Below are 18050 nucleotides of genomic sequence, written 5' to 3' on the forward strand. Positions count from 1 at the left end.
TACTTCAGTTCACAATCCTGGCAAAGACACAGACAAGTAAGCATATTAATGACATGAATTAACTTTGGTGCTTATTGATTAAGGAAACAAACACATTGTTGTTGCTACATAATAATTTAAAGTCCCATATACAGTTCAGTGTTTAAGAACAACCATCATAAGTTATCCCCAGGTAAGCTTATTGAAGTTGACCGACCCTGAAAAAATTCTTTTTCTATATCGTTACTTTGAATTAGGTCAAAGAAGATATGAAAAATAATTTTGTAGGATGTCACTTGTGTTTGATTCTCTGAAAATACCTGGTAGCATCCCATAAAATAGAGAAATAGGGCTATAATACAATTTTTTCCTTTTTCCCAGTGTGGAGACCAAGGAAAAAAAGAGTACCTGAGTCATGCAAAGTAGCTAAAGAAGTTAATAGAACATTCCTCCAAATAACTACTTACTCATTTTTAAAATAATTTAATTGCATTCCCCCAAAACCCCTTAAAATAGTTTTCTGTATGCCTGTTACTCTTGTCAGTTCATCAAAGCTTGTTAGTTTTACTATAAAAGGAAAATCAAAGACATCCTATTTTTTATTAAGTAAATTAGACTTACCTGAGAGTTGGAATCAATTTTGGATTTTAAATGAATTTATGTAGTTTTAAAAATACATTTACATTTAATTTTCAGAGTTTTCCAGTTTAAGATTTGATTTGCTTTTAACTTTGATCTTGCCTGTGTATCTGTATTTTACAAAAATCCTATAAAATGAACTTAATACTCAAGTGTTTAAGTTGTACAAGTTTGGAAACTTAACTGCCCACACATAAAAAACATCTTTTCTATATATTCCCTTTAAGGTTTTTTTTTTTTTGGTCATAGTTCATAGTTGTAATTAATGTAGATAAATTATTTGTATGCTGCTCTATTTACTTATCAGAACATATCCTTTAAAAAAGTACTTGGGTTCTAATGTTTTTGGTTTTATGAGTAATAGTGTTATGTAATTGTATGGCTTTCTTTATATTTTGTGTAGTTTTCTGAATGTAGGTTTCCAGAACTGTGATGAAAGTGACTTGGTCAGGACAGGAAGTGGCCATGTCTTTTCTGTTGCAGAAGTGAATAGCCTCGTCTTCCTCCAGATCTTAGGGGGCATCTTTCAGTCTTTTTCATAGAGTGTGCTGTTAGCTGGGGTTTTTCATAAATTCCCCTCCTCGTTTCCCTTTACCAGTTTGTTGCATTTTTTTTCATGCATTAGGAACTTCAGAAGCAGACCAGATAGTCTCAATAAAGGTTAATTTCTGTTCAGTTATAGTTTGACACCTAAAGCTGTTTTACTCTTTTATTTATCACATATGCACAGAAGGTAAAAGTACTTTTGCTAGAGTGAAAATCACCCACAAAAGGTTTTGAAGGTTAAATATAATTTAAAAGATTGCCAAAATATTTTGAGCGGTGAAAAGCATTATTAGAATGGCTTAAGTTTCTTTGTAGTAACTCTGTATTAAAATAATCATGTTTTTTAGTCTTATGCTATATGTCTCCTATCCAGCTGTAACCTGGTAAATATCTTGACTATTTGCATAATTTAAAATCACAAGTCACATTATTCATTAGAATTGTCATCAAGAATTATGTTTTATCAGTACCGCCAAATTTTGACATTGCTTATATAACTAGTTTTTAACATTGCTATAATCTATAAAATTTCTTGTTAATAGTTCCAGTTGGATGTTAATAAAAATATCATATGCAAGGGGACTTAAACATATTAAATCATTCAGATAATCAACCATTTAAAAATGGTTATAAATGTTAAATATATATTACCACTTTCCTTGAAGTGGAAAGTTCTGAAAATCAGCCATTGATCACAGTTCTACTCAATAGTGTATATTTCTGTAGAGGCAGGTAGCTACTGTTCTGAAAGGCTTAAGGCAGTTTACTAATGAAGATTGTTTCTTTTCCTTACCCCAAAGATGTTATTATTTTATATTATGTAGCTTCTTATTGCAAATTAGTATTTTGGATTCTGTACTCTGTACTGTCCTGAGTTTGAGATATTTATAATAAAAAGTGTTAATATACTGTACCAACCAAAAGAATTAAATCCTTGAACAGCACATGAAAATAAAGGACATTGGAGGTTAGTAATCCCTAATGGGAGTGGGGGAGGAGGAGAAATAGGGCAAACTGGCAGACGTTCTAAAGAGAAGAGCAAGAGTAAGTTAACAGAGCAGGTGATGGCAGGAGTATGGTGACTGGCTGAATACATAAAACTGTGGGAGACAGGATTGCTGACTAGTTGAGTGGCCTGGTAACGTACAACAGGGTTAACACTTTTGTTTTGAGAAGGATGGGGAAGGAGGCTGTTACATGGGTCTCAATTTAGTCAGTTCTTGAACAGATCACACTGAGAACTCCTTGCAGTTTTGTGGATGCCAATGTGAAGCTCAAAGAGGAGAGGGGTGGAACATTCAGCCTGTTAATGAAAGTCTAACTCTTGACTTCATGGAGTTACCAAAGAACCGACCAAGCACCAGGGAGCCTATATCGTGGAGTGCAATATTTCCTCTTTATTGTTAACTTAAATATTACTGTATGTAATAATATACTGTAGTATGTAGTAGGGGTTTTTCTGTTATTGCCAACTTATTTTGGATTCCTGTTCTAAGAAATCACTTTGGCCACGTGTATCTTTGATGAATATTTTTGGAATCCAGGTAGCTCTTTTAATTAAGTCTTGTTGGTCAAAATGGAACTCATGCTAACTGCTTCTTTGCATTATATCACGTAGGTAAAAATTTTATTTTTAGAGTAGAAGTGGCTTTTCTGTCTTACCTTTTTACTATCTTCTGATGCGTACTATTACTTTTACTCCAAGAGAAGAGTAGCTACTTTGTATTAATTAAACTTACTGATGAGCACTGATACTTTACCCCCCCCAAAAAAGTTTATTTTATTCTCTCAGTCATCTTATAATGTAAGGAGGTGTTATCCCGATTTTACAGATGACCAAAAAATAAGTTTTGAGGAAATAAATTATAGAGGTCTGCTGTAGTCTGTGACTTCAAGTAGCATAGATACACTGTTTCTCAAAGCTGGATAAACCCTATTATTTTTGAGTGTTGAAAGTCAAATTCTTTTTAAAAAGAGAAGTTCTTTCCAAAGATATGTTAATTTACTGGTTTTTTTATGCTCAGTGTTATATGGGCTACAATAAAGTGTTGTAAAATTAAATAACCCAACAAGTCAGATAATCCAAAGGCTCCAGAAATTCCACAAAATGAATATTATGAGTAGTAGAGTTCACTGAAGAAAAATAAAATAGCATTTATATATTTCTACAAAATGGATGTCTAGAGAGTGAATAGAAACCCTGGCCGTGGTAGCTTGGTTGGGTAGAATGTTGTCCTGATACGCCAAGGTTGCAGGTTTGATCCACAGTCCAGAACACATAAAAGAATCAACCAGTGAATGCATCAGTAATTGGAACAACAAATTGATATGTGTGTGTCTGTCTGTCTCCCCCTTTCTTTTGTCTTGTCTCAAATCAATAAATACATTTTAAAAAGTAAGTATGTTGTCCAATGATAAAAGAACCATGTTATAAAAGGGTCTTTGAAATACTGTATCTTTTTATCAGTTGCAGATTGTATAGTTCAGTGCTTTTCTGTTTTTCTCTTAGCAGACAATATGTTATACCCCAATTTTTTCATTTTAATTGTTATTCAAGTACAGTTTTCTGCCTTTTACCCCCGTCCCACTCCACCCCCATTATACCCAAATTTATTTATTAAATGTAATTTTCCGTGTTCTGTATACAAAATACATTCATTCTTTATATGTCCTTTATGTGGTTTAGCTGTTTTAAACCAAATAGGCTATGAATCTGAAATTAAGTTTTTATTTACTTATTTTTAGAGAGAGGGGAAGGGAAGGTGAAAGAGAGGGAGAGAAACTTCAGCATGTGGTTGCCTCTCACACACCCCCTACTGGGGACCTGGCCTGCAACCCAGGTATGTGCCCTGACTGGGAATTGAACTGGCAGCCCTTTGGTTCACAGCCTGTACTGAGTCCACTGAGCCACACCAGCCAGGGCTGAATCTGAAGTTTAAATTGTTGAGTCTACAACTGCCTGAGATTTATAAAACTATATTTTGTCTAAAGGTGAAGTTAAATAAATAAATTTTATATTGCAAACTTGTGGAAAGTTTTCAATTTAAATTCTTTCTCTGCCTTTGTTGGAAAATGGCTATTATGGCTCTGGCCAGTAGCGATTGGTTGGACTGTTGTCCCATACACTGAAAGGTTGTGGGTTCGGTTTCTGGTCAGGACACATACCTGGGTAGCAGGTTCAATCCCCAGTCCGGGAGCTTACAGGAGGTAACCAGTCAATGTCTGTCTGTCTCCCTCCCCTTTACCCTCCCACTGCCAACCGTACAACTTCCTCTCTCTGTAACAACAATGAAAAAATCTCCTCAGGTGAGGATTTTTTTAAAGAAAAATGGTGATTATGTCCTACTCATATAAATAGAAGAGCAAGACCATTTAAAAGGGAAGGGGAAAGGAACTAGCATCTGTGCACTGGAGGGTGTTTGAGAAATTTCAGATTTGAGTGTAGGGGAAAGTATATGGCCAGAGAAAATCACTTTCCTTCAATGCTATATTTAGTTTCAGAAAGTTCAAAAATATGAGATTTTTGCCTTAGAATTGTACAGTTAAAATTTCTTTGTTATAATTGACCTTGGCCTTAATTATGTGGTCACTACAGGTCATATTTAATCTTATCTGTTTTTTGGTCGTATTTTTTAAGTTGAAGTCCCCATTTTAAAATTTTTCTAAGAAAATCTCTCTCTTCACTCCTAAGATGCATATGCTTGATGTTGTTCGATCATCTTTCCTAATGAAAGGTCACTTGCTGTTAATCTTTTTTAATGTATAAAGCAGGCAAATGGCATCTAATGTTTTTCCGCCTCCGAAGATGTTGTATTAGTGAGTCATGCAGGTGTATTAGTGAGTCATGCAGGTATATTAGTGAGCAGTGTTGCATTTGGGGAGTGAGCGCTCTGAACATTTATTACATCTGGAGAATCAAGCCCAAGACTTGTCTGGTATAAGTGGGTTCAGTGTGGTCTTAGAGTCCTATCATCTTGCCAGCGACAGTTTCCAGGAATAAGGTGTTTGTGATGCTGTGAAAGTTAGTTTTCCTTGGAATAAAAATGAAGATGGCCTCATGCATGGTTTTCCTTACAAGGGAATATTGTTAAGAGTGCATGGTTAGTCTTATGCTAAGAGCAAAAATGGTTGGGGCATAATAATGTTTAAATTGGTATGTGATATTTATCCTGTTTTTAAGCAGTTTTAAGGAATAAAATCTTCATATCTGTTTTTACTTTTCAGAGATTCAAGGATATAAAATGTAGGATATATAAATACTATGTAAGACTACTTCTACTGTACCCATTTTAACTTTACTTTAATAATAAAGTATTTCAGTAATACAGTTATTAACATCAATTTTATGGTGATAATAATACACGTGGAAACATAGTAAAAGGAACTCCTAGTTGACAATAAAGCAAGATGCCAGTTTACTGGTAGTCAAAACTTCCCGTTACAACCTGTTTGTTTCTTTGTTCCTCAGGTACTGGTGTCTGTTCAGTCCCTTATATTAGTAGCCGAGCCTTACTTCAATGAACCAGGATACGAACGGTCCAGAGGCACCCCCAGTGGCACGCAGAGTTCTCGTGAGTACGACGGGAACATTCGGCAAGCCACAGTCAAGTGGGCGATGCTGGAGCAGATCAGAAACCCGTCACCGTGCTTTAAAGAGGTACGTTCAGTAAAAGTAATGCAGTGCTTCATTAGAGACTTTGTAGAATATGATTTATTAGAACTGTATTTATGGTGAACTAGACTTTGCTATAGTTTTTAGTCATAAAAAGATCAGTAATAATGTAGTATAGATGAATCTTCAAACCACTTCCTAAAAGGCATCTGATGAGATTTTGAACAGTTTTATTATTTTTTATTTTTGACAGTTGCAATTCTACTAGCAAATTGTCTAAATGTATTATTAAAATATTTCTCATAAAATTTGTTTCATTTTTTAATAAAAAGATTTTATTCATTTATTTTAGAGAGAGGGGTAGGGAGGGAAGGAAGGAGGACGAGAGGGAGAGAAACATTGATGTGTGGAAGATGCATCATCGATCAGTTGCCTCTCACACACCCCAACTGGGGACTTGGCCCGCAGCCCAGGCGTGTGCCCTGCCTGGGGGTCAAACCGGCCACCTTATGATTTGCAGGCCGACGGTCAGTCCACTCAGCCACACCAGCCAGGGCCGAGATACTTTCTAAAGTTGTCTTGTAAATAGAAACTTTACCCTTATAGTAATATCTGTGTTCAAATGTTGAAGAAAAGATTTTTTTTTTTCTTCAGGAAAAAGTTGGACTTTGTGAGTTTCTAAACTGTCTGGATATCCTCAGCTGCTCTTCTTTGTCCACGTCCTGAAGCGGGACTCTTTTTCCGTAGTCAGTGTCTCCCCGTGGTCTGCCCACAGTGTGACTGCATCTCACCCTCCCTGTCACATCACTTCATCACGTTTTGCTTTAACTGTGCCATAGAACAGTTTTCTGTCTTAAAATTATTTCCCTCGATCATCAGTTTCTTAAATTGTGCTAGAAACTCAGTGTTTTAGAGGAAAACTTGGCATATTTACCTGATAGAAAATCGATCTTGAATATAAAGCGAGTATTATTTGTGACTACTATGTAGCTTCATTCCTCAGCTCTCCTCTTCACCAAACAGCATTGCCCAATATGCTTTGAAAGAATACAAAAAGAATATTTCTTCTTTTGTTTTACCAAATGAATTTGCATTTTGAATGACACAGTTGGGTGTTCTCACAGATCTTGCATTTACCTTGAAAGGCTGTGGAAAATAACTTTTCCTAATATTATAGGAAGCACGTGCATTTCTTTGTGCTCGTAAGCATAATATTCTATTCTTTTTCAAGCTTGGGTTCCTTAAGTAATTTGTTTTACAGCCACATTGGATGTCAGCTGTTACTAGGCACTGCCTCAGCTACTCAGAACTCAGGGATAAATGAAATTGCGTTTCTTCCCCTGAAAAACTAGTTTTCCTCCTGTTTGTACATAAGTTAATCCTTTCACGTGCGTGAGACTCAGCAGTAAGTCCAGGAATATAAACTACTGGGCGAGTCCACCAAAGTGTGTGATGTCATGTCCAAGTTAACACTGTAACGCTGAACTCTGTCTGTCCTCTCCCTCTGTCCGTGAAAGCACCGTACTCTGTCCCAGACCCTTCACTTTTTCTCACATACCACATGCAGTTCGCACATCCTGCTGGCTCCACCCTTCAAACCATAATCAAAGTTTGGGGGTGAAGACCAGCCTTTTCTGTATATATTAAACTCAATTTTAAGATGAATTTTAAAATTTGTAAGTACATATACTTAATCGGTGTATAATTTGTTGGTTCCTGCATAATTTTTTATCTGGAAGAAAAATGTACTGTTAACACAAGGAACTTGGAGTGGGTTCCTTTCACAAGAAGCAGATAGTACAGTTTGAAGCAGTGAGCCTTCTCGTCCTTCGGAGCCCAGCTCACCTTAGGGGGGCACGCCTCGTCCGCGAGTGCTTCCCTGACTTTCCCAGGGTGTCACTCTCCCCCTTTGCATTCCCTGCAGTGTTTTAAGTATTTTTTCTGCTACACTCACATCCCATCTGCTTCTGTGGTTATCACGGTTCTTCATGTCAGGCTGTAAGCATCGAACACAAAAACAGGTGGGCGTAGTAGGATCTTCCTGGGATTTCACCTCCACTCCCAGGGTTTCCTAATGATTTTTAACCCGTGCGATGTATTGCTGCTGTTTCTCTAGGGGAGATGAGCTCAGCGGACAGGAGAGCAGCTCACACGGAACACAGAATAATGTTTCTGAATGGATCTGTTTTCTAACTTAAATTTGTCAGAAATTAGACTCCTGCTTCTTACACAGGAAGAAATTTTACTTACTCATTTTTCAAAGAACAATTTTCTTTAATGTCAAATAAAACCACAATTACTACAAGGAATTTTAATTTCATGAGATAAAACCCTACCCATAAATTGACCGAAGATAAAGTAAAAGTGTGCCCCTGCGGTACTTCCTGTTCGGACGCCGGGACATTCGGAACACCTTTGGTTTGTCTGGGTGTCCGTCCTCTGAGACCTCTTTTACAGGTAGACCTTTCCACAGTTTTTCTGCTGCCAGTACCTTTCCGATTGTTTTCTCCTGGTCATTTGTTCATTTACATTCACCTTCTCCTACCTCACATTACGTTTGCCTTATTCTCTCCGGAAAGCATTAGCTAGTTGAATGACTGAGTGGGGTTGGGCATTGTTTTCTACTATAGAATTGGAAATTTCAGTACGTGTCGCCTGATGTCATAAACCTAACTATTCCCTGTTAGTAAGGTAGAGTTCACTAAATCGAGGTTCATGGAGAGAAGAACATTGCAGTACATTTAAATTCCATTCCTTTGTAACACTCCAGGCTTTGTCTTTCAATTTCTGACCTGAACACATTTTGCTCCCTTGCTTGTTTATCCCTAAGGTGATACACAAACATTTTTACTTGAAAAGAGTGGAGATCATGGCGCAGTGTGAGGAGTGGATTGCCGACATCCAGCAGTACAGCAGCGATAAGCGAGTCGGCAGAACCATGTCTCACCACGCAGCGGCTCTCAAGGTGAGCACGCCACCGAACCCGAGCCCTGCCGGGGGCTTTAAAAGAAGAGATGTCTCTTTAGTGGCAGAACCATGGCCCCCCGTTGGTAAAGGGTGGTTGGGAATCAAAGAAACATAAAATATATTTTAAGTTCAGAGGCCCAAATTGCTCCCAGAAATCTATAGAAAAGGTAGGTTCATGTCAACCACGAATCAGCAGTTCCTGAAATACAGAAATGAGTGCAAGGGCTGAGCCAACGGAATTTAATCCCGTTGTTCGAAGGTAGTGACAACAAAATGTACTCTGTGAATGACGTTTTTAATTCCTGTAGCTTTTCCCTAGACCACTTGCCTTCTAGAATTTTATTACTTGGAGTAATGAGGGAGATGGTAGCTGTAGAGCCTCCGGTGACCGACTGTGGAAGCGGCTGTGGTACAGACCTGCTTGGGGGGCGGGCACTCGGGAAGCAGGGGTGTGCACGGGCGGGGTTGGAGCCGGTCCTCTCCCTGCCTCCTGACGTCTGTTCTCACTCAGCTCTGCTCCTTTCATCTTCCCCCCACGGTCCGCCCTTTTCCTGCCTTCACTGTCTTCCATCTCCACTGGCTCCTTGCCTTCTAACTTTAAGATTTCCATTTTTAAAACTTTGACAAAGAAAAAATTATTTTCCTCTTTAACACTCGCATCTCCCAAGCTAGTTTTATTTTGCCCAGTTATTATAAACTAAAACTTTCTCTTCTTTTACTGTCATACTGGAGCGATGAACACTTCTGCATCCCTGATAAAACTTCACACGATGCACTCCTCTTCCGGCCCCGCCCCCCTTCACCTTGGCCATTTAACTTTCATTCCGCCCAAGTCACCCACTCTCCCTAACCCTGGTCACCCCTCTCTCCACTCACCTTGCTCTGCCCTGCAGGCCTTCACAGATGCTTTTCATTTTATTTTTCACCTGCTCTCCTAGCTCACTTTCATTCCATCTTCAGCTTAAATTTCTCTTCACAGAAGCTGCGTGACTTTTAAGTTAGAGACTTGAGTACGGGCCTGTCTGCGGAAACACGCGCGGCCGGTTGGAGGTCCGTCTTTTCTGCTGTGCTTTCGTCTGGAGCCGCCCCGGCTCCTCCGCAGTCTCGCACTCGTCAGCGTTTCTTCTCTCCCCTTCTTCTGAACGCCCGGGGGTGTGAGGGCTTGCATGTCGGTCCTCGGGGCTGTTTTATCGTCTCTTTCTCTCTCATCGTGTTTATGCCCTGGACTTTGTCCACTTACTTTTTAAAAGTGACTTTCAGACTATGTGCTCTTTGCCTTCTCAGAATTTATCACTGGCATTTTTACTTGGACGCCATCGCTTCATTAAAGGTCTGAAATTAGAACTTATCTTCCCTCTAGTTAGGTTTGCTAACCTCCTCTATTTATTTAATTTTGAACTATTTCTTTCTCTGCCTTAAAGTCTTTAGATACTACTTACCCCTCCTTCACTGAAGGTGCCTGGTCAGTGCCGCCTTCTGAAGGGAGCATCACCCCCCAAACCCCCGCAGCTTCCGTCGCTCCCACAGCTCATGGTCTGTTGGACTTCGCTGCACCCGTTCTTCTCCCTCCTCTGCTCCAGTGCTTCCTGTAGCGCAGCGAAGGGCTTCCTGTTGTTCTGCCCGGGACACGGGCTTGCGTGGTGCACAAAACCTCAGTGTCGAATGTCCTGCCTCTCTGACCTTGTTATTTCAGTCAGTGTCTTGCTCATCTCTCATATTCTTTCTGTGGTCTCTGTGTCACCTGGACCTGAGACGTCGCTCCCTGCATTAGTCCGGGTTTGTACCATTTCCACGGTGCCTTTGCTGCTGAGTGCTGCTGGGGAAAAGAGTGCCGCTGTCCAGCTCGATTCCACACTAAAGGCGCAGCATTCCTGCCTGGCCCGGGCCCTTGTGGTTCTCCAGTTTTCCTTTCTCCTTCCCTATGTTGTCCACTGTGGAAAGGAAATTGGGGCTAGAGAAGTTCACCAGCATGTAAATGTATTTTGAAACCTTGCAAATGGCTGCAAGTGTGTGGTTTGTCTTACCTTGTTTAGTGTCTTACACTTCCAGCCAACATTTAGGCTCTGTGAGGTCAGAGATTCTATCTTCCCTACTCTCCTCATTGCTTTGACATTGTCAGTGTTCAGTACAGTGCCTGATGCATAAAAATTGTTCTGTAAATGTTGGTTATTTTCAGAGGCAACTGTTGACACAGCTAATTTGCAAAGCCCTTGGTGGGCCACCTGAGGTCATGTCCTTCCCACTAGAAAATTACAAACCAGAGTGAAGTGTTTGTAGGCAGCCACCCAGCCTCTGTTACATCCGTCCCTGAAGGGCAGTGTCGGGCACACTCGGTCACAGGCAGTCCCTGTAGATCTTTTTTCATTTGTTTAACTTAAAAAAAATTTCTAATGGTGAAATTATTTCTAAGGTTTGTTCCGAGGATCAAGTGAGACAATTTGAAACATTTTGCAAGGATTCTACATAGGGCCTAGTCCCTGATAAATACTTGTTTTCATCCACTGAAATAGCGCTGGGTTTTAACTTACGGACTTTTCTTTCAAAAATGTTCAGCCCGAGGCAGCATGTATTACACAGCAAGATGCTGCTGTCTAATGTGAAAGAGCATATGTAGCCAATAAGTCATCAGCAACGCTGTTCTTACAGGGTCGGGGGCATGGGGGCGCCTGTAGGCATCCTGCTCGGGGCTTTTTTTTTTTTTTTTTTTAAATATTTTATTTATTTATCTTTAGAGGAGAAGGGAAGGAGAGAGGGAGAGAAACATCAATGTATGGTTGCCTTTCGTGCATCCCCTCCTGGGAACTGGCCTGCAGGGAACTGGTCCGCAACCCAGGCATGTGCCCTGACTGGGAATCGAACCGCGACTGTCTGGTTTGCAGGCCCGCGCTCAATCCACTGAGCTACACCAGCCAGGGCACTGCTCGGAGCTTTTTAAAAACATCAATATTTTGAGAGGTTTTTGCTAACTTTGTTCTCTTTCTCTGTTACAGTAGCTAGCATAAGGAGGGGGGGGAATACTTCCAGACCTAATGCTCTGGGTCTTTTAAAAATTCAGTTCTTCTCTCCAATGATACTGTGTTAGCATCCCTGGGTTTGCCACTTTAACGTCACTCCTTTTCTCGTGTAGCGTCACACTGCTCAGCTCCGGGAAGAGCTGCTAAAACTTCCCTGTCCCGAGGGCTTGGACCCCGATGCCGACGATGCCTCAGAGATGTGCAGTGCCACCGCAGGTGCTGAGGGGACACGGGTGCACGATCAGGTGACCCCCGGCAGCAGTAAAGAGCTCCCCAGTGACTACAAATTATGAGCTGCATCGACACGGACTTCATAGACACAAGGCTTTGAAGCACAAGCCAAATATGTCAATATTTGTATGTAAGAAGCTAATTATGTAATAGGTAATGAAACTGAAACTATACTCTGCCCTTAAGGAGATCCAGTTTAATTCAAGGTGATCTTTTATTTACCTGTACAAGAGTGTAAACTTTTTGTGCTTTTATTTTTCAATTGTGAGAACCACTGATTGGTATGTTGAACAAATTTGTGTATACAAAGAAATGGATAAATCACTGATATATAAGGGAAACTACCTTAGGAAAGAATGTTTACTGAATGTTTATTTTATTATTATTTTTTTTTTACTGTAGAGTGAGAGGTTGTTAACAAAGAATATATATTGGTCATTCTTACAACTACTATTTGAAGTCAGCAACTTTTCACTGAATTTGATAGATTTTATGTTTGGCCATACTTCATGCTCATATTTGATTTCTGAAGACCTACGTACACTTCAATAAAAGTTAAATGACATACCCTTCTTTTTTGATTTATTGGTACATTTTTAAAATGATAAATCTGCCATAAAAATGTGTTATTGTTGGAGACTTGCACTTGTATGGATGAATTTATTACATTCAACATATTTAATTTTATGCCTTCTAATTCTAAGATGCAGAAAAAAATAAATGAACATGATTTTATTCTATGCCAACATTTGAGCTTGTGAATGTATTCATTATTTGAATTTAAGTCTATGAAAGGAAATGGTCAACTCGAAAAGTCACTCTTAAACTGATCTTTCCCCCGAGGGGCTCCTTTTTGCCTGGACTGGGCTTTCTCACCGCAGTCAGGGACACGCTCACCCGTGTTAGCCCCGAGGCTCTGGGGGGGGCCTCTCTGGTGCGGTCCCACTGCACAGGCTGCTCCTGCCGGGCGGGCTCCTTCTCCTCTTCTAGAGCCAGAGAAATAAAGACTTAGGGGTATTAGTATGTCTTATTTCTAAAACAGTTTGCCACGTGTGAAATGCTATTTCTACGAAGAATTGGACATTCCAAGACTGATAAGCATGAGAAAGGAGAGAATATTTTTCCAAGACCAATTACCACAAAGGAAAGGCTAAAGTGATTTTTGATAGTATTTTTATTAAATAAAGCAGCACGGGGGAACGCTGACTCTGGAGCTGCCCAGAAGAAGCTTTGCTCTGAACAGCGAGTTGCTCTCTGAAGAGAAAGGGGGCTACCAGGTGCAGAGGTCCGTGCGCACGGATAAGCGGAGCGAACAGTGTGAGGCCGGGCAACCCGGCCTTCTGAAACACGGGGTGTGCGGTCTGGTGGGTGGGGGGCTACGCCAGGAACGACAGAACAGTCCATTTATGAAAAGATGAGTCACCCGCAGACATGCCAGCGGAAACTAAGTGTGAAATTATCAGCACTAAAAAGTAAAAGAATAGCCCTCAATCCTTGAGGCTCTTTTTGTTGTGTTTGGTCTGTCGGGGTCCCATCAGGGTGGACGATAGAGCTGCTACCAAGTGTTTTCCTCCAATTGTGGATTTTAGTTTTTATCATTAAAATATGCTTGGGTATTTTCTCTACTCCACACCGTTAGTCCTCGGAACACTATTCATACAAGGAAAGTCATGATACCCATTTGTGTTTCTAAAACCAAAGCCTGGAAGCCTGAATCTGAGACCAGTGACATGAAAAGTGCGCCATCTGGACCCGGACCTGATGCCGGCAAACATCGGAGTCCTCGCTCTCTACTTGGTGTAGGTCCCTGCGCCTGCGGGGTGAGTGGCTCCCACGGAAACACTGTCGGCGCCTCTCTGACAGCACTGGTCACGGGTCCTCTTGGGAGCCCAGGGAAGGCTCTTACCTCAGGTGAAATGTTGGCAGGCACTTAGGGATATGTTCAGGGGAAGCTTCCTGTGGAGTCTTCTTTTTCTTTTTTTTTAGAGAGGGGAAGGGAAGGGGAAAGAGGGAGAGAAACAGTGTGTGGTGCTGCTTGCACACCCCCTCCTGGGGACCTGGCCTGCAACCCAGACATGTGCGCTGACTGGGAATCAAACTGGTGACCCTCTGGTTCACAGGCCAGCGCTCAATCCACTGAGCCACACCAGCCAGGGCTAAAATACCCTGAGTCTTGAAGGGTGAGGAGAAAGAAAATAGCCAGGGCAAAAGGAGTCCCAGTCACAAGAGATCAAAAGGAGAGCTGGAATCAATGACACCACAGTCAGATGGGACGTAGGCTGTAGTCTTGGAAAGACGGGAGGGAGTGGGTCATGGGGGGTCTTGTTTGTTGTGTGAAGGAGCTTTGACATGTACTCATCCTGATGGACAGTTATTAAAGGGTTTTAATGGAAGTCAAGTGAGAGCCCACCCTGGAGTCCAGGTCGTAGGTCATAAACTAGGACAGGGGTAGAGAGGAAGAGACAGTGGACAGAACCTGGGGAAATAACAAGTTCGTTGGTATGAGAATAACTTCAGTATGTTTACAGACTGGGGAGTGAGTGGGGGAAGGGCAGAGTGAAGACCTTGGAGAAGGACGGACCAGAGGCCAGCAGACACAGGATGGCCCGGGTCTGAGGGTACGTGCAGAGAATATGAAGTTTGGAAACAGTAAAGCCAATTGTTTATAAAACCGAAGGTGATAAAAGCACAAAAATAACTGCTTAGATACTGTTCTCACATCAAGACCAGTACCTCCACCCTAAGCAGGTAGCTCAGTTGGTTAAAGAGTTGTTCTGACATGCCAAGGCTGCAGGTTTGATCCCTGGTCAGGGCACATACAAAAATCAACCAGTGAATGCATCAGTAAATAGAACATGTCTGTCTGTCTCTCAAATCAATAATACAGACCAGTATCCAAAGTCAGATGAATGTGGAAAATACTTAAATGCTGATGTTCTATAATTTAGATTGTGCAGATTGAGGTGGGTTAGGTAAGATGTTCAATTAGTGTGCCTTAAACTGATAAAGGGCCAAGGTTTTTGGTTGCCCCTTTTACCCAGGACTTTGTAAAACAATGAAAATGCTGCAGCAGTCGCACTGCGAACTCACTCCATTCCTGGCGCATTGCTGACTGCCAGTCCTTGGACCACACCTGGAGCAAGCAGCACTGTGTTAACCACTCAGGTGAGGGTTGCTTCCCAAACTAAAGCTGATTATTTAACACACAAACTTTCACAGTTGTATTTTGTTCACCAGACTGTATACTCTTCCCACAATTAAAAGTTAACATTCTTGGTATATCCTTGTATAGGAGCTGGAATAGTACCAATTTGCTGAAACACAAGTTTCAAATCTTGGGAGACTGGTTAGATCAAGATTCCAGGATGGAAAGAGAGATGCCCACTGGGTCAACCGAGACAAGAACAGACCCAACTGCAGACCTTGGGGTGCTAGACAGACTCAGAGCTGGAGCGACAGCCCCAGGGTACAAGGGGCCTGGAAGGAGGAGCCTGGCTGACATCCTGCACTGGTGCTTCAGTCTTGGGCAAATGGGCAGAGCAGGGCAGGGCCTTGGGTTCATTTGGCTCCAGTAATATGGAGGGCTTTAAAAAATTATGTATGATGGTTTATTAGTTTTCCTCCTGAACTCGGGGCTCTACCCGAACTTCAGCGACTTTTTTCCTACATAAGGGAAAAGCCCTCCCCATGTCATATGGGTAGTTTTGTGACAGTCCATCTGTCTGATGTTACCTGGAAGTGGCTTTTCCCTTAGTGCATAGAAGCACAGGTCACCTCGATCACATTGATCACCCAGCTAGAGAGGTGTCTTTAGACCCCACACTGAAATTGAGGTGACAGGAAGGGAGACTGTAAGGGTGAATTCTCCATTTTCATTGCAAATTGTAAAAGGGTCAGGTCACATGGAAGTCCGCCCACAGCTGAGAGGCAAAATACAAATGGAGGTGCACATGCCGGTTGGCTAAATATTTAGGACAGTGACCAAACGAACGCAGTATGATGTGACAAATGTACTTTCATAACAAAATTAAAAGTGTTAAACTACGTTTTTTTAAAAATAGGAATTCTTGTCATCAAAATAATTAATTGAAGTAATTCAACCATTGTCCATGTGAAGTGTTCTATTGATTGGCCAGTATCATGTGGATAAGTAATGAAATGACATGCACATTTATTTCAATTATACATTTATTTCAAAAAATATATCTTGATTTTATTTCTAGAGAAGAATAAATACTTGCATTAATTCCTAGGGTTGCTATAACAAATTAACACAAATTCAGTGGCTTAAAATAACAGAAATTTACTTACAGTTCTGGAGACCAAAAGTCCAAAATCAAGGTGTTGGCAAGGGAGTGCACCTCCATTTGTATTTTGCCTACACTCCCTCCAAAGGCTCAAGGGGAGAATGAATCCGTTTTCTACCTCTTCCAGCTTCTGGTGGCTGCTGGCATTCCTTGGCTCGTGGATGCATCGTTCCAACCTCTGCCACCATCCTCACATACCCCTGTGTGTGGATGTGCATTACTGCTGGGAAATAACAATTATGCAGGAACCTTTCGCATTCATGCTGAGAGGGAGCATCTGCATCTGAAATCCTTCCTGTGTTTTTAATTCATCAGTGCCTGTTTTCCACATTACCTGTTGCAGACCCACAACGCTTTTAACGCATTTGGTCTCAGGAGCCTTTTGTTTCAAGGACACAGGTAAGTTTGGAGATGCCTTTTCTCTGGAGCTTGAACCATGTAAATCAGGAAAGCAGCTGTTCAAGGTCACCCTGTGCCATTGGATCTTAAGTGACAGGAACGCTCAGGTTTTCTTTGGTTTACTGCTATTTGGAGGTCTTTAAAGCATATCGTTCAGGGCAGGTTCTAAACATCCGGAAGTAGGGCAGGATCGGTCAAGCCCACATTATGTGAGCTTTACTGGCATTGTCCCTGGCAACCACCACGATTTCACTTATGTGTGGAATGGACAAACAAAACAGACAGAAACGGGCTCATGGGTTCAGGTAACAGACTTATGGTTGCCAGGAGGGAGGAGGTGGGGACTGGGTGAAAAACGTGTAGGGATTGAGAAGTACAGATTGGTAGTAACAGAATAGTCATGGGGCATGTAAAGCACAGCTCAGGAAATGTAGTCAATAACATTGTAATAACTATGTATAGTGCCAGTTGGGTACTGGAAATATCGCGGGGAACACTTTATAAACTATATGATTGTCTAACTACTATGTTGTGCCCCTGAAACTAATACAAAGTAATACTGAATGTAAACTGTAATTGAAAAAAAAATAATTGTTTCACTTCCTTCTCGGATCGGGATCCTGGGCTTTCAAAAACGCATTGCCCTTAATTACTTCACGAATCCTGCGTGGTCAGTTACTCTGCAGCTCTTCCCGACAGTGTATGGCATGTTTATAGTGTAGGCTTCAAGCCCACGGGGGCACAGTCCCACCTGCAACGTCCCGGTTTCCAGAGCTTGGTTTTCACCTACAGTGCTACAATGAAGATTAAAGGCGCCCTGTGTTCAGCAGCAGGCACGCAGGGTGGCAGGTTTCTGCAGCCTTCAGCTTATCCTCCAAAAACTTCCATTAGCGGCCGAGCCGGATGTCCCACTCGGTCATAACTTACTGGCAGCGTCAAAACCAGATAGATATTTTACTTACACTTTAATTCATTCAAAGAATAAAGGCATTTTCTTTGCTGCAGGCCTCTTAACCTGGGGTTTACGGACTCCTCTGCACAGGGTCTCTGAGTTCCTTAAATGGTACCCAAATATTCGTAGTAAGGGCCCAAGCGGAAAGGACTACGTCTTTCATCAGGTAGTTAGGATGGTTCAGGCCTAAAAAGGTTTAGGAATCAAAGCGGTAAACCTTCCAAAGAAGCCGAGGTCGAGCATGATAGCTGCTACGAGCAGCATTTAACGCGAGTCCTCGGTGGACTGCAGTTAAGGATTTGAGACCCTCCACATCTTTTACAACCGGCCACAGCCGCCCCCTTGGGGCGGGGCTGAGGTCAGCCGCGCCCTCCAGCCCCGCCTATTCCCTGCTCGGGGCGGGG

The 18050-nt window shown here is 41.6% G+C and overlaps 1 protein-coding gene across 10 annotated transcripts in view; it reads left to right on the forward strand.

Annotated features, from left to right (window-relative positions):
* The window catches only part of BIRC6 (baculoviral IAP repeat containing 6), a 198432-nt gene extending 185879 nt beyond the window's left edge, over nucleotides 1–12553 (forward strand). For all 10 annotated transcript variants that reach the window (XM_037146571.2, XM_037146579.2, XM_037146574.2 and 7 more), the window contains exons 72-74: nucleotides 5633–5821; nucleotides 8607–8741; nucleotides 11871–12553. In XM_037146571.2, coding sequence (XP_037002466.2) covers nucleotides 5633–5821; nucleotides 8607–8741; nucleotides 11871–12050 — 504 coding nt within the window. In that variant the 3' untranslated portion in view covers nucleotides 12051–12553. The remainder of the gene's footprint in view (nucleotides 1–5632; nucleotides 5822–8606; nucleotides 8742–11870) is intronic.
* Nucleotides 12554–18050: the final 5497 nt, after the last annotated feature.

Source organism: Artibeus jamaicensis, unplaced genomic scaffold (genome assembly GCF_021234435.1).
Source record: "Artibeus jamaicensis isolate MK-2021 breed Jamaican fruit bat unplaced genomic scaffold, CSHL_Jam_final contig_465, whole genome shotgun sequence".
NCBI classification, from domain to species: domain Eukaryota; kingdom Metazoa; phylum Chordata; class Mammalia; order Chiroptera; family Phyllostomidae; genus Artibeus; species Artibeus jamaicensis.